Source organism: Narcine bancroftii, chromosome 10 (genome assembly GCF_036971445.1).
Source record: "Narcine bancroftii isolate sNarBan1 chromosome 10, sNarBan1.hap1, whole genome shotgun sequence".
Classification (NCBI taxonomy): Eukaryota; Metazoa; Chordata; class Chondrichthyes; order Torpediniformes; family Narcinidae; genus Narcine; species Narcine bancroftii.
In genome coordinates, this window is record NC_091478.1 from 26,619,666 (window position 1) to 26,635,457 (window position 15,792).

General features: G+C 48.3%; 1 protein-coding gene across 3 annotated transcripts in view; it reads left to right on the forward strand.

Moving 5' to 3' along the window:
- The window catches only part of zfyve27 (zinc finger, FYVE domain containing 27), a 185,029-nt gene that overhangs the window by 50,675 nt on the left and 118,562 nt on the right, over positions 1-15,792 (forward strand). For 2 of the 3 annotated variants that reach the window (XM_069900318.1, XM_069900317.1), the window contains exons 6-7: positions 3,845-3,975; positions 7,813-7,875. In XM_069900318.1, the coding sequence (XP_069756419.1) occupies positions 3,845-3,975; positions 7,813-7,875 (194 nt within the window). Of the gene's footprint in view, positions 1-3,844; positions 3,976-7,812; positions 7,876-11,091; positions 13,504-15,792 lie in introns of those variants that run through there. The other variant, XM_069900320.1, reaches the window with a different exon arrangement.

Consider the following 15,792-nt stretch of genomic DNA (forward strand, 5'->3'; position numbering starts at 1 on the left):
TTTGTCCTTCTATTTTACCTTCTTTCCTTTGAAATTCTTGGTCTTCTTCCTTCACTTCTGTGTCTGTATCTGTCTGTGTCATCTTCTTCTCTCTATCTGAGTATCTTCATCCTTCTCTGGTGAGCTGCTTCTATATCCTTGCTGGGCCTCCTGCTGCTGGCCCCCCCCGCTGCTGGCCCCCCCCCGCTGCTGGCCCCCCCCCCGCTGCTGGCCCCCCCCCGCTGCTGGCCCCCCCCGCTGCTGGCCCCCCCCGCTGCTGGCCCCCCCCGCTGCTGGCCCCCCCCGCTGCTGGCCCCCCCCGCTGCTGGCCCCCCCGCTGCTGGCCCCCCCCGCTGCTGGCCCCCCCCGCTGCTGGCCCCCCCCGCTGCTGGCCCCCCCCGCTGCTGGCCCCCCCCGCTGCTGGCCCCCCCCCGCTGCTGGCCCCCCCCGCTGCTGGCCCCCCCCGCTGCTGGCCCCCCCCCGCTGCTGGTCCCCCCCGCTGCTGGCCCCCCCCGCTGCTGGCCCCCCCCGCTGCTGGCCCCCCCCGCTGCTGGCCCCCCCCGCTGCTGGCCCCCCCCGCTGCTGGCCCCCCCGCTGCTGGCCCCCCCCGCTGCTGGCCCCCCCGCTGCTGGCCCCCCCCGCTGCTGGCCCCCCCCGCTGCTGGCCCCCCCCGCTGCTGGCCCCCCCCGCTGCTGGACCCCCCCGCTGCTGGCCCCCCCCGCTGCTGGCCCCCCCCGCTGCTGGCCCCCCCCGCTGCTGGCCCCCCCCGCTGCTGGCCCCCCCCGCTGCTGGCCCCCCCCGCTGCTGGCCCCCCCCGCTGCTGGCCCCCCCCGCTGCTGGCCCCCCCCGCTGCTGGCCCCCCCCCGCTGCTGGCCCCCCCCGCTGCTGGCCCCCCCCGCTGCTGGCCCCCCCCGCTGCTGGCCCCCCCCGCTGCTGGCCCCCCCCGCTGCTGGCCCCCCCCGCTGCTGGCCCCCCCCGCTGCTGGCCCCCCCCGCTGCTGGCCCCCCCCGCTGCTGGACCCCCCGCTGCTGGCCCCCCCCGCTGCTGGCCCCCCCCGCTGCTGGCCCCCCCCGCTGCTGGCCCCCCCCGCTGCTGGCCCCCCCCGCTGCTGGCCCCCCCCGCTGCTGGCCCCCCCCGCTGCTGGCCCCCCCCGCTGCTGGCCCCCCCCGCTGCTGGCCCCCCCCGCTGCTGGCCCCCCCGCTGCTGGCCCCCCCCCCCGCTGCTGGCCCCCCCGCTGCTGGCCCCCCCCGCTGCTGGCCCCCCCGCTGCTGGCCCCCCCGCTGCTGGCCCCCCCGCTGCTGGCCCCCCCGCTGCTGGCCCCCCCGCTGCTGGCCCCCCCCGCTGCTGGCCCCCCCCGCTGCTGGCCCCCCCGCTGCTGGCCCCCCCCGCTGCTGGCCCCCCCCGCTGCTGGCCCCCCCCGCTGCTGGCCCCCCCCGCTGCTGGCCCCCCCCGCTGCTGGCCCCCCCCCGCTGCTGGCCCCCCCCGCTGCTGGCCCCCCCCGCTGCTGGCCCCCCCCGCTGCTGGCCCCCCCCGCTGCTGGCCCCCCCCCGCTGCTGGCCCCCCCCGCTGCTGGCCCCCCCCGCTGCTGGCCCCCCCCGCTGCTGGCCCCCCCCGCTGCTGGCCCCCCCCCGCTGCTGGCCCCCCCCGCTGCTGGCCCCCCCCGCTGCTGGCCCCCCCGCTGCTGGCCCCCCCCGCTGCTGGCCCCCCCCGCTGCTGGCCCCCCCCGCTGCTGGCCCCCCCCGCTGCTGGCCCCCCCCGCTGCTGGCCCCCCCCGCTGCTGGCCCCCCCCGCTGCTGGCCCCCCCCCGCTGCTGGCCCCCCCCCGCTGCTGGCCCCCCCCCGCTGCTGGCCCCCCCCCCGCCACAGGTCGTCCCCCGCCACAGGTCGTCCCCCTGCCGGTCGCCCTGTTGCCGCTCACCCTCTTCCAGCCCTTCATTCTCTTTCTTACCACTCTTCTTTTCTTCTTTCTTATTTACTTCCCACAGCTGAATGCCCCGATACTGGGCTTCTCTCAGCTGGCTGCTCCACTGCTGGCAGTTCCTCAGCTGAGACCCTCTCCTGATGCCGCTAACCTATTCCTTTACTTGCGCACTGCGCAAGTGCAACTCTTCACGCACGTGCATTTGCGCACCTCTTCTTGGCTCTGAGAGCCATTTTTGAAGTCCGTCAGTCAAGAGGATACCGCTCCTCTGGGGACTCACCAACATTGGAGATCGGCCGCTCCTCTCCACTGTGGCTCTCTGCTCCGATGTGCAGGTAAGGCCTTCTTTCTTCTCCAGTTATTTTCCTTCTTCCCTTTTCTCTGTTGTTCTTACTTTTTCTCTTTTGGGTGCCGTCTTCTGTCTTTTCTCTGTAACTTTATCTTTCTCTTCCTGTATTTTTTGTTTATTGTGCTCTGTTTTTTCAAACATTTTTTTTCCATTTCTCTGGAGAGGGCTGGTTCCACTCGACCAGCCACTACTCCATCACGTGACTCCCTTCTATTGCTTCCACTTTGTGGATTCCCCATCTATGCCGACTGCAGAGAGGCATGAATGTTGCTCATGCTAGCACAAAAACCAGCCTTCCCTCCAACTTCATCCACACCTCCCACTGCCTCAGAGAAGGTGTCAGCATATTAAAAGAGCCATCTCACTGCAAGCTCAACTCTTTTCTATCACTCCCAACCCCCTATCAATAGAAGATGGATGAGTTTGATGCTTGAGCTCACTTCACCACTGACAAACAAGAGTAGCAGTTTGTACCATCTACAGCAGCCATTCTCCATGGGGTCCCAGCACATTTAAGGAAAAGCCTTGTTTTCTTTTCAACTTGCATAATGTAAATGTTTTTGCGTGGTTGGTAGGAGAGAGGTATGGAAGAAACCAAATCTTGACTGCTTCACAGGAAAGGGCACCCATAAACATTGAACACAGTCCTGGGGTGGGGGGGGGGGGGAAGCATAGCCAAAAAAAAGTTGAGAATGGCTGGTCTATAGGTTGCTTTGCAGAATTCCCTAAGTCTTCTAAGACAGCACCTGCCAAACCCAAAATTTACCAGCTGGATGGACAAGAGCAGCAAGAACATGGGGCACTCTAATCCATGGAAGTTTCCCTCCAAGCCTCTTGACTTGGAAATGTATCACCATTCCTTCACTGCCCCTCGGTCAAATTCCTTGAATTCCCACCCTTACACCCTCACCTCCAGGACTACAGTGGTCCAAGAATGGCTCATCACCATCTTCTCAAAGGCAGCCAGCAATGGACATTTCAATGCTGGCTTAGTCTGTGAATGTTTAAAAAGTGAGTCATTTATGTATTTCCCACTGGAATATGGTTACCATCTTTCCCAAGATTGGTTTCTACAGGTTGGTGAAAAAGTGTCTGGAAATAATTGGAAAATTATTGGAAAATATATCTTATGGGGCAAGGTTAGGAGAACTAGGGCTTTTCTCCTTGAAGCCAAGAAGGCTTAATAGAAGTCTAAAGATTACAAGAGGCATAGATAAGGTAAACAGTCAGCAATGTTTTCCCAGAGGAGGAGTAGCAAATACTAGAGGACATATGTACAAAGAGAGGGGAGGAAAATTTAGGAGAGACATCAGGGGTAAGCTTTTTTAACACAGAGTTGTGGATGCCTGAAATGCATTACCAGAGGTGGTGATGGAGGTTGGAAGAATAGGGGCATTTAAAAGACTCTTAGAGAGGCACATGGATGAAATAAAAATAGAGGATAATGAGGTAGGGAGGTTTTAGTTTGTTTTGTTATTGCTACCTATATATGGGTTGACACACCATCGTGGGCTGAAGGGCTATACTGTTCTATGTTCTATAATTGTGGGATTTTCAAATTATCCTTTAACTTTCTTTTCTCCTGTGCTTCTACAGTAATTAACGATTACAGAGGAGCAATGCTGCAGAACTTTAGGTCAAAGCCAGAGGTTGAAGAGGAGGTTGCAGTGTCAGAATTGGAAGGAACTGTCATCCAGGATGTGACTCCAACAGCAAGCACTCCTGAGGTAAGAAGCTGGACAGATGCAAACGGTGAAATGCTTCAGGAGAACATGAAGGGATGCTCTTCGCTCATTGGCAAGAGTGTGGAACAAGTTGCCAGCAGAGATGGTGGATGCAGGTTCAGTTACAACATTTAAGAGAAGTTTGGATAGGTACGTGAATGGGAGAGGCCTATGGACAGGTCAATGGGACTAGGCCGAAAAATAGTTCGGGCCTGGATGGGCCGAAGTGCCTGTTTCTGTGGTGTAGTGTTCTATGGTACTAGATGTCACAGTACAGATTTCATGTTATCCAAGCAAGAAAGATGGAAAAGCAACAAAAAAACCCCAGCAGATGCAGCAAATCTGAAATAAATACAGAAAGTCCTGGAAACATTTAGCAAGCCAGGCAGCATCTGTAGAGAAAGGCCAACATGCCATTTGCTCCCTCCTTGTTGAAGCTTCTTGTGATTCATGCAGTTGAACAATGCAGAGAGAGGACGAGAGGCAGGAACTAAAGGGAGGCTCTGTAAAAGGAGGGTGATCAGGAGAGACTCCATGGCACAAGTAATGGTTGATGTCTTAGGGAGACACAAAGCCTGATTAACAACTCAAGGTGTGCCTGAAGGAGTTGGAACCTGGGCAATGGAGCTGGTAGAGCTCCTGCCTCACAACTTCCAACCACCTTGAAGAAAGCATGTTAGTGCCTCTACTTCCTCAGGAGTATGCAGAGGTTCGATATGACATTGAAGACCGTGGCAAACTTCTACAGGTGTGCAGTAGGAAGTGTGCTGACCGGTGTGACATATGGGAGCACCAATATCTCTGAGCAGAAAGGCCTGCAAAATGTAGTGGACCCAGCTCAGCATGTCACAGGCAAAGCTCTCCCCACCATCGAGAAGATCTGCTTTGAACGCTGCTGTCAGAGAGTAGCAGCCATCATCAAGGATCCACATCACCCACAAACTTCTGTTTTCACTGCTGCCAAGAGGAAAGAGGTATAGGTGCCACAAGACTCACACCAGCAGGTTCTGGAACAGTTACTACTCCTCCATCATTAGACTCCTAAACAACCGATTCAGAGGCTCATTTAAGGACTCTTACTTTGAGGAATATTTATTAATGAATATTTTTTCTTCAATATATGCACAGTCATTTTGTTTACATTTCTTTCTTTATTTACATTTGTCTCTATTGTATACTTTTCTTTAAAATAGTTTTTTTGCACTACCCATAAGTAGAAATTCTGCCTTGCCTACATGAAAAAGAATCTCAGGGTTGTATGTGATATCATGTTTGAACTCTGACAATAAATCTGAGCTTTGAACTATGAACATCTGTGTCTGATCCCGATCTCGGGTGCTGTCTGAATTGAATCTAAATGTCTTCCCTGTGACTGCATGGAGTTTCCCCAGGTGCCCCCATCTCCTTCCACATCTGAATAGCATGTGGGTTGGAAAAGTAATTGCCTGTTGTTTGGCTATATAGCAGAATTCTGAAGGGAGTTGACAGGCATGTGAGACAGAATATCATGGGGAGCTAAGGAGTGGGAAGATTCACAAGAATGATTACTGGAATGAAAGGATTAGCATATGGGGAATGTTTGAGTGCACTTAGAATCCAGAAGACAGAGGGGGACCTCACAGAAACCTTACAATGTTGAAAGGCCTGGATGGAGTAGATATGGCAAAGTTGTTTCCCATGGTTGGGGTGGGGGGGGTTGGGAAACAACTTCAGGATTGAAGGGTGCCCATCCAGAGAGTGGGGAACCTCTGGAATTCGCTACCACATATGGCCAGGTTGTTGGGTGTATTTAAGGCAGAGATTGATAGGTATCTGAATAGTCAAAGGTTATGGGAAGAAGGCAGGGGAGTGGGCCTAAGTGGGAGAATGGATCAGCTCATGAATGAATGGTGAGGTAGACTCGATGGCTGAATGGCCTACTTCTGCTGATATATTTTATGGGGATAACTTGCCTTCCTGGCTCCTGGTTTGAGTTTAATGGTTTGAAAGTCTTCTATTTCCTTTAGAGGCAGGATGGAATGCGACAACCTGTTTCACTGGTGCAGTTTGGTTGTAACCTAGTCTTGGGAATCAGGTCGTGTTTTCAAATGTTTTGGCAACCACTCGTCTAATACTACCTAATGCATGTCTTTGAGTAGAAAATTATTGCTTCTTCAACCCTTCACAATTATAGTAGCTATTAATTTCCATCCCAACTGCTTTTATCTGTCACGGAAAACATTTTGGAACAGGTTGCCTTCACCTGTTGCCTCATTTGCAGAGTTGATTGGTGCAGTTTTATTTTATAATATCTGTTGACCGTTCAAATGGGTGATAAGAGCCTGTAGCTAAATGGCAACTGGAATTTCAGTAGGAGTGCATTTAGAACCATAAAACATTACAGCATAGAAAACAGGCACTTCAGCTCTTCCAGTCTCTGCCTAGTCCCACTAAACTGCACCCAGTCCATACCTCTCGCAATCATGTACCTGTCCAAATTGTTCTTAAATGTTAAAATTGAGCTGGCGTTCACCACTTCATCTGGCAGCTCATTCCACATTCCCACTTCTATCTGTGTGAAGAAATTTCCCCTCGTGTTTCCCCCTGAACCTTCCTCCCTTTTCACCCTTAAAACCATGGTTTGTACCTCACCTACCCTCATTAGAAGAAGGATACTTGCATTTACTCTTATCTATACCCATAATAATTTTGTATACCTGTATTAAATCTCCCTTCCTATAATATACACTCAGTAGTGTTTCTTCTTAAGTACAGTTTACAGTGGGAGAGGTGGATAATTATACAAACTTCTTACATTCAGCGGCAGATTCGAAATCGGGTCACTGACGCTGTAATAGTGTTGGGCTAACCGTGCCACCCAGTGTGAAAGCACAGTGAAATTCATAAAGTACCTTTGAATTGTTATTGTCTGCATAATAACTCCATTAGCAACCACACATTAAGGACCTGTTTCAATGATACTGGCTGGGAGATCTGAGGGGAGTTGGTTGGAATATGAAGAGAATTAAATGTTATTAATGTAAGATTAGTGTAAATAGATATGCTGTACTAAAGCTTGGAAACAGCTCCTTTTCCATTGTTCTGGTTGAGACCCTAGGGCATCTCTCCACTGGACAAAATGGGGAAGGGGCACTTTCACCATCTCTCACCATCTGAGAGAGCAGGTGACATCTTCAACGATCAAGCGTGGAGAACCGGAGCATCAGCTAAGGTTTCTGAGCTCCAGTCTCATTGTGGCACCGTTAGTTTAGTGGTTAGCGCAACACTATTACCTCACTGACAAAAGGCAAAGGAGGAAAAACCCAACACCCAACCCCAACCAACCAATTTTCCCCTGCAACCGCTGCAATCGTGTCTGCCTGTCCCGCATCGGACTTGTCAGCCACAAACGAGCCTGCAGCTGACATGGACTTTTTACCCCCTCCATAAATCTTCGTCCGCGAAGCCAAGCCAAAGAGAGAAAAGAAGAGATTACAGCACCAGCGACCTGGGTTCAAATCTGCCGCAGTCTTCAAGAAATTTGCACATTCTTTCCATGTCTGCGTGGGTTTCCTCTGGGCTCTCCAGTTTCCTCCCACCCTCCAAAATGTGCATGGGTTATAGATTACAGGGTATTCGGGTGGCATGGGCTAATAGGCTGGAAGGGCTTGTTACCGTACTGTTAAATTTAAAATATAGATTCCCACAATCTCAACCCACTGACTCAGCAGTGTGAGCTCCCCACTGAGTGGCAGCTGACTCTGCTGTTTGTATTTCTCATTGGTAGCCAGCTAACTACATTTTATTCTATAAAATTGACAATTTCTTTAAAGCAACCCTGTTTTCAATCACTCTCTGCAGGAAGTGACCCCAGGAAATCTGGAGGAGCAAGAGCAGGACGATGAATTCAAAGATGCAATAGAGGTGAGTCAGACACCGTTGGCTGGGAATGAGTATGCTGTGCCTTGCAAGCTTCTGGCAGTGTTTTAATGATGATGAGATTTTTTTTGTTTCGTTCTGATACATTGACAGGCATGAGAAGGAGAGACCTGTAGTTCCTCCCATCAGTAATCAGTAAAGCAAGTCATTGATGTAAAATGCACCATTTGAAAGACCTTTTCCAAAAGAAATTGCTTTTAAATTCTGCAGTACAGATGTCTTCAGGAGAGAAGGGCTCAGGCCAAAAATGTCATCTGTCTTTTACTACCTATAGATCCTGGGTGACCTGCTGTTTCTCCAATACCTTTGTGTCGTGCACTAGACCCCAGCATCTGCAGATATTTTTGTTTACCCACATTTAAATGATCATCCTTGGCTATTGGAGTTGGATGGCTAAATCACAGAACTAGAGGAATGCTGGAGGAACTCAGCAGGTTTCGCAGCATCCATAGGAGATAAAGATGTATTCATAACTTGAAGAAGGGGTCAGGCCCGAAACGTCGGTAATATATCTTTACCTCTAATAGATGCTGCAAGACCTGCTAGTTCCTTCAGCACTTCCGTGTTTTACTACAATCACAGTGTCTGTGGACTTTCATGTTTCATTCTCCTTTAGGAGAAGGTAGCAATGTTCAAAAGACTGAGAAACTTATGGACGGGATGAATTTAGATGGCTTTACCCTTTCCACTGTCTCTGACAGAATGGTTGGCTCCCTGAATTGCAGTAATTATAAAAAGTCTGTGCTACAAGTCAATAGGAGCAGGAGAAGGCCACTCAGCCTATCATACCTGCCTCCGCACCCCCCACTCATGTGATCTTTTTGAATTTTTAAAAACTTTATTTAGAGCATTGTAAAAGACAATTCTGGCCATTTAAAACCCATTACACCCAAATTAACCAACAACACCAGTACGTCTTGAATGGTGGGAGGAAACCGAAGAAAACCCATGCAGATATGGGGAGAACATACAAACTCCTTACAGACAGCGCCAGATTCGAACCCTGTCTTTGGCGCTGTAATGGTGTCACACTAACTATTAGGCTAACCATGCTGCCCATGGCTGATGTACACTGGCCTTAACCTTGAACCCTCAATTCTCTGATTCTTCCAAGACTTGTCTACCTTCACCTTAAATATTTCTAATGATCTATCTCTCACAGCCTCTTTCCAAAGCAAAGGTGGGGATTTCTTATGGTTCCTGCCAGTATTTCTGTTTCATTCAGTTCAACTTTAAATAACAGATGACTGGCCTTGGTGTATGAATGGCTTTGCAGCATAAAAACAGGCTGCTGGTTTTCTCCACGTAACAGTCCCTGCCCTTCAAAGTCACTTGGCATGTGGAAAGCATTTCTAAGATATGATGAGGTGCTGCACAAATTCAAGCCATTGTTTTATGTATTACATCTGTTGTGAGCAAGCCTAATTTTGTGGCTTGCATAAGAAAGAGCAGCTTACCTGGTTAGCTCAGTACAGGCTTTAAATAGCCTGTTGAAGGAGCCGACGGTGTTCTTTTATAATCCTACAACCACGGGTCTTTAACCAAGATGGTGGCACCTGTGCTGGGCAGTAGCAGTAGCAAGGGGTTTCAGACTCTGGGACAGCAATGGTGCAGGGCATAAGAAATTGGAAAAACGTCCCCATCGAGAAGGAGGAGCATGGGAAATGACCCTACAGGGAAGGTTACCATGGCAACAGACCAGTGAAGGACTCAGTGGCAGAGGCACCCACAGAGGCCGTGGGTAGTTGGAGACTGGATCATGAGAACCAGATTTCGAGAGGATGCTGAGGGCAAGAAGGGCTCCTGATGGACCTTGGGCTGAAGGCTTCCCGATCATGTTGCAGATTTGGATCTGGAGATCAGGTTGCCAGTGGTTTGAATAGGGGTCTGTGTGGCTGAACAGAGGCTGCAGGAGTGCTGGAGATGAATCCACAGACACTCTGTGTTTGTAAAGAGATTCTCTTTTGCTTCTCTTTCTTCTATTGTTAGGGGTGCCAGGCAATGCTCATGGTGACTTTGTTTGCCTTAAGGCAGACAAAAGTTGAAGTATAACATGTACATTACATTTTTATGTATTATTTCGTGACAATAAAAGGAACCTTGAACCTTGATTACCTGAAACAAGGCTGGACCACTATGTACTGAGGAGCACATTCAATTTCATGCCAAAGAATCCTTCATTAGGTCTGGTTTGCCCAAGAATACACTGAATCACAAAATTGTTCCTTTACTGAAAATCTAGGCTGTTTTTCAAAAGGGTGGTTTTTGTAGCAGTCAGTGCAACACTCCCATACCACCAGTGACCTGGGTTAGAATCCGGCACTGTCTGTAAAGAGTTTACACATCCTCCCTGTGGCTGCCTGGGTTTCTTCTAGGTGCTCTGCATTTCTTCCAGGTGCTCTGGTTTCCTCCCACCCTTCAAAATGTTCAGGGGTTGTAGGTTAATTGGGTGTAATTTTACAGCATGTGTTTCATGGGCCAGAAGGGCATTCTTCCATGCTGTATCATTAAAATTAACAATGTAAAATAAGTCTGCACTTCAGAGGGAGAATTATGGCTTGTTTCTATTTCTACTGCTAGAAATAGCTGGGAATTTGATTTAATTGTTTGACCATACCTCTTGGTCCTCTGGCTCCCCAACCCAAACCCCCTCCCCTTCCCCCGGACCTCTGGCTCCACGATGTCCCCCGGACCTCTGGCTTCATGACCTCTCCCTCCCTCCACCCCCCACCCCTAGCCTGGCTCCTCACCCTCGACCCATCCACCTTGCCAACCTCTGGCCTTCACCCTTGACGACCCTTAGTCCAGAGTCCCAACATATTTGATCTCTTCACCTCACTGTTGCTGGCAGCATCTTTAGATGCACAGCCCCTAACATGCTTGAATCTCCTCCTAACGGTCTCAACCATTCTTTTTTTTTTATATAATTTTTTTATTTTTCACACTATGAACCATATCAACCAAAATGTGTACAAACGTTTCTCATTAAATTTATACAGTGGTCTTTTCTTTTTTTTCCCCCCTTCCCTCCCCTCTACCCACCCCCCTCCAAAACCCATAAATATTCAACATATACAATATAATAAAACCATAAAACAATATCTTCACACAAAGGAAAATAAACAAGAAACGTGCATCATCTATTAATTACACACTGAATCTAGTCGTTTTGTCTTCTTATCATTTTCATTCTCATTTTAGGGGATGGAGGTCGTAGACAAGTTCTCTCTGATATGTTCCATGTATGGTTCCCAAATTTGTTCAAACATTGTGATGTTATTTTTTAAATTATATGTTATTTTTTCCAATGGAATACATTTATTCACTTCCATGTACCATTGCTGTACTCTCATAAACCATTCTTCTCCTTAAAGCTGTTCATTTTTGTCTCAACTTTCTGTCATCTGCCCTCACACTTCCTTGGCTTGGTGTTGATCTTTGACTAATTGCCCTCCCATGATTGATCTTTGATGTTTTCACTGTATTTCAGTGTACGTAGCAATAAACATCATTGACCCTCATCCACTTTACAGTAACACACTCTGGCTGCCAGCTTAGGTTGGAGCAACTATTGGTGACCAAATCACTTATCTGACCTGCTTCTACTTGACATGCCCATCTTCATACAGGTAAACAGAAGAGCATACTAAAATAGAAGCGGGTGTAGGTTCCTCGCATTCCCTGCTGTTCAGTAAAATACCCTATTGACCATTAATATCCTGATCTTCACAAATGTTATTTACCTCCACTTAACTATCTCTGATGATCTGACCTCTCCATGCCTCAGGGGCAGAGAGCTCCAGAGATCCATCATCCTTCACAGAAAGAAATTTAATAAGGAGGGGTAGCATTGACCCTTGTTGCTATGTTCTCTCATTTTAAGCTCTGCCAGGAAGATCTCAAATTGGTTAGAGTGGTTTGGAGAGGGAAGAAAGGCTGAAAACTTCAGGAAATTTCAGATAGTATAATCTTTTGGGCAGAACATGGCAAAAACCTCATTACAGGAAGGATGTAAAAGCTATGAAGAAGGTTCAGTGGAGATTTACCAGGAGAACGCATCTTATGAAGCAAAGTTAGTCGAGCTAGGGCTTTTCTCTTTGGAGAGAAGGAGGATGAGCGGTGGCTTAATGGAGGTCTACAAGATTATGAGAGGCATAAATAGAGTGGACAGCCAGCACCTTTTTCCCAGGATGAGGGCAGCAAACACTGAAGGACACCTGTATAAGGTGAGGAGATTAAAATTTAGGGGAAATGTCAGAGGTAGGTTTTTGCTCTGAGTGTGGTGGGTACCTGGAATGCATTGCCAGGAGTGGTGAAAGGTACATGTAAAACCTTTTAGACATGCACATGGATGCAGGAAAAATAGAGGTAGGGAGGGTTGAGTAGGTGCATATTGGCTGGCACAACATCGAAGGCTAAATGACCTATTCTGTGCTGTAATGTTTTATGTTCTAAAACAAGCAAGTCCCGGCAAGTGTGAGGTGGAGATGGTGTAAAAAGGGAAGTTAACAAAAATGGGAAGGCAGGTACATCATCAAAGTTCCCTCACACCCCATCCATCCTCTCTTCTCATTGCTATCTTCAGGTAGTAGATGCAGTAGCCTCAAATTCAAGAATAGTTTTGATCCATCAGGCTCTTGAACCTCCACGCACTACCCTAACCCTAACCATAAACTACTCCGAGACCACCAGAGGTCTCTCTGCACCACTGGCAGAGCACATATTTTCCACTATATGACAATTGTCTCTTGTATTTTGGCTCTTCCTTTTATTTTTTTTCCTTTTGTGCGTAAATTATAGTTAAAATGTTGTTAGTGTGTTTTATGCTCCTGGGAAGCTGCAGCCAGTAAGGTTTTCATTGTATCTGTGCATTGTATTTGTGTATTTGAAAATAAGCCATTCATCATGGGTCCTTGAGAGTGTGTGCCCACAGGTCCTTGGATGTAGCAGTCATTAAAAAGCCATATTGTATTCTTCTTCATTAAGGCAGAGAATATAAGAGCAACGAGGTCACACTGAGGACACCGTTTGAGAGTTGGGTAACCACATTACGGGAAAGATGAAATGGAACCAGAGAAGCTGATGGGACGTTTATGAAGATGTTGCCAGGAATGAAAAGTTTTAGCTTGGAGTAAAAAAAATTGCATAGGCTGAGATTGTTCTCTATAGAATGGAGGAAGCTGAAAGGAGGCATCATTGAGGTGAAGAAAATAATGAGGGGCATGGGCCGTAAGTGGATGCTTCTCTGCCCTGTAGCAGAAGGATCAAAGCACAGGGACACAGATTTAATATAAGAATTAGCAGAAAGTTGAGGAAATTATTTTCAGTCAGAGGGTGATGGTCTAAAACTCAGTGCCTGAGAAGGTAGGAGAGGGAGAGACCCTCCCCCACTGTAAAAACTGGACTTGAGCTATCAGCTGCGGGGTCTTGGCCTTGGTGTGGGTAGGTTGGGATAGGCTGGGTAATTCTTTTTCACCTGGAAAGACTGTGATGAGCCTCCTGGTCTGCTGCAAATTTTTTTGGATCCCCGGTGGCAAAGAAATGGGTTCTTTTTCTGCCTAACTGGATTTGGACCTGTTTTTGGTCACCATGCATCTTGTGTTATAATTACAAATAAAGCAAAGTATTCCAAAGAGATTGTGATACATGTTTTAATCCTCCTCTGCATCCCGCTCCACTGCTGGATCCTTTATTCTTCCCTCTATCATGTCCTCATTTTTAACTGCACCTCAGCCTCTGTTTTTGGTTGGGTTTCCCATTGTTAGGCACAGCTCCCATTCCTTGAATTCAAGATTCCAGTTTGGCCCTCTGCTACACCATTGATAGTGTGCTGCAGTGAATTGAATTGTTCATTCCTGCCCAATGAAAAGATTTGTTTTCAGCTTGCAAAATGTCTCAATAAGAACATAAGAAATAGGAGCAGGAGTAGGCCATCCAGCCCTTTGAGCCTGCTCTGCCATTCAATCTGATCATGGCTGATCTGATGATAGGCTCATCTCCTCCTACCTTTTCCCCAGATCCCTTAATTCCCCTACTATGTATAAATCTATCCAACCTTGTCTTAAATATATTTGCTGAGGTCACTGCTACTGCTTCATAGGACAGTGATTTCCACAGATTCACCACCCTCTGGGAAAAGCAGTTCCTCCTCATCTCTGTCCTAAATATACTACCCTGGATTTTGAGGCTATGCCCCCTAGTTCTGGTCTTCCCTCCCAATGGGAACAACTTCCCTACCTCAATCTTATCCATGCCTTTCATAATTTTATACATTTCTATAAGATCCCCTCTATTCTTTTAAATTCAAATGAGTCCAGCCTCAGACAACAGTTAACCCCCTCATCTCTGGAATCAACCTGGTGAACCTGTTCTGGACCACCTCCAAAGCCAATACATCCTTCCTCAAGTAAGGAGACCAGAACTGTACACAGTACTCTAGATGTGGCCTCACCAATACCTTGTACATTTGCAGCATAACTTCCCTGCTCCTAAATTCAATTCCTTTAGCAAAGAAGGCCAGCATTCCATTTGTTTTCTTGATAGCCTGTTGCACCTGCAAACTAACATTTTGCGATTCATGCACAAGCACTCCCAAGTCCTGTTGCACATCAGTATACTACAATCACTTGCCATTTAGTCTTCCCACACTGGCGCTATTTGTGATCCACAAATAAAATTCACAGAAAACAAAGGCAAGGTTAATCATTTAATGTTAACAGTAACCTTGGCATTAGCATTAAAGAGGCAAATCAAATTTAAATTTTTAATTAACTTAACGACCATTGTCCTGGTTCCAGTCAGGTCCCCTTCTGCCCCTGCTCGCTCCACTCACTTTATGCTATCACTACTGCTGCCTCCCCTGCAATACTCTTGGTGTGGTTCCCTGGATGGACTCTTTAGGACTCCACTGGAGCAAAATTTCATCTGCTGTTGGATTCATTTCTGACCCAAGCCTAGCCACACAGTCATGGGTAGAGAGAATAGAGCAGTAGGCTAAACATGCATCATTGATGTGTTGGTTGTCAGTGAGTAAAAGAAGTAAAACTCGAAAGTCTGCAGACATCATGGTTGAAGTAAAAACACAATGCTGAAGAAACTTCGGTGATCATACAGTGTTCTTTATGTAGCAAAGATAAAGATACATAAAGATTTCTGTTAAAAACTGTCTAAATTGGTCTGCTCTGCTGCTTCACTGTCCTCCAAGTCCCTCAGGTCATTTGCCATCCCTTCTCCGATGATTGCTGCCTAGTTATTTGAAACACAGATGAGGAGGATTATTTTATGAGCATTGCAACACTGCATATTTGGTTGAAGTTCTTCTGCTCACAATTAAACGGAAAGCATTGAAGACAAATAGGTTCATAATTTGTTTGGAAATAGGGGCAAAGGACTTGCACGTCAACACATTTGTTACTGATTTCACACACCGCAATTTCAGTCTGTAAAGTTTTCAGGCCCAATTTTATGCCAAGTATGCCTGTCATGTCTGGTTTTATTTGGCTCAGTGTCCTCTACAATCAATTATGTGCAATTTCCGGAATTTGCTTTTTGATTTTTCTTTTGGTTGCTGTGAAAGTACATGGCTCCTCATGGTTTATTTTTATTGCATGCCGCAGAGAGCTTGCAGAGTCCACACCTGGGAGAGCAGAGCAGACTGGATGAGGTACAGCAATCAGCTCTCATCTGCAATTTAATTTGGGGCTGGTAACCTAGGCAGTCTTTGGGCCATTGACACGCATGATCCACTGTGCTGCCCCAGAGTCTCTGTGCACTGTGCAATTCATCTCCAGACCAATTGCCCACGCAGACGATCCCAGGGACATACGTGGCGAGATCTTGCATAGCCAATTGATGCTCCAACACAACTTCTTTGCGTCCTAAAGACGACATGGTGACCTACTG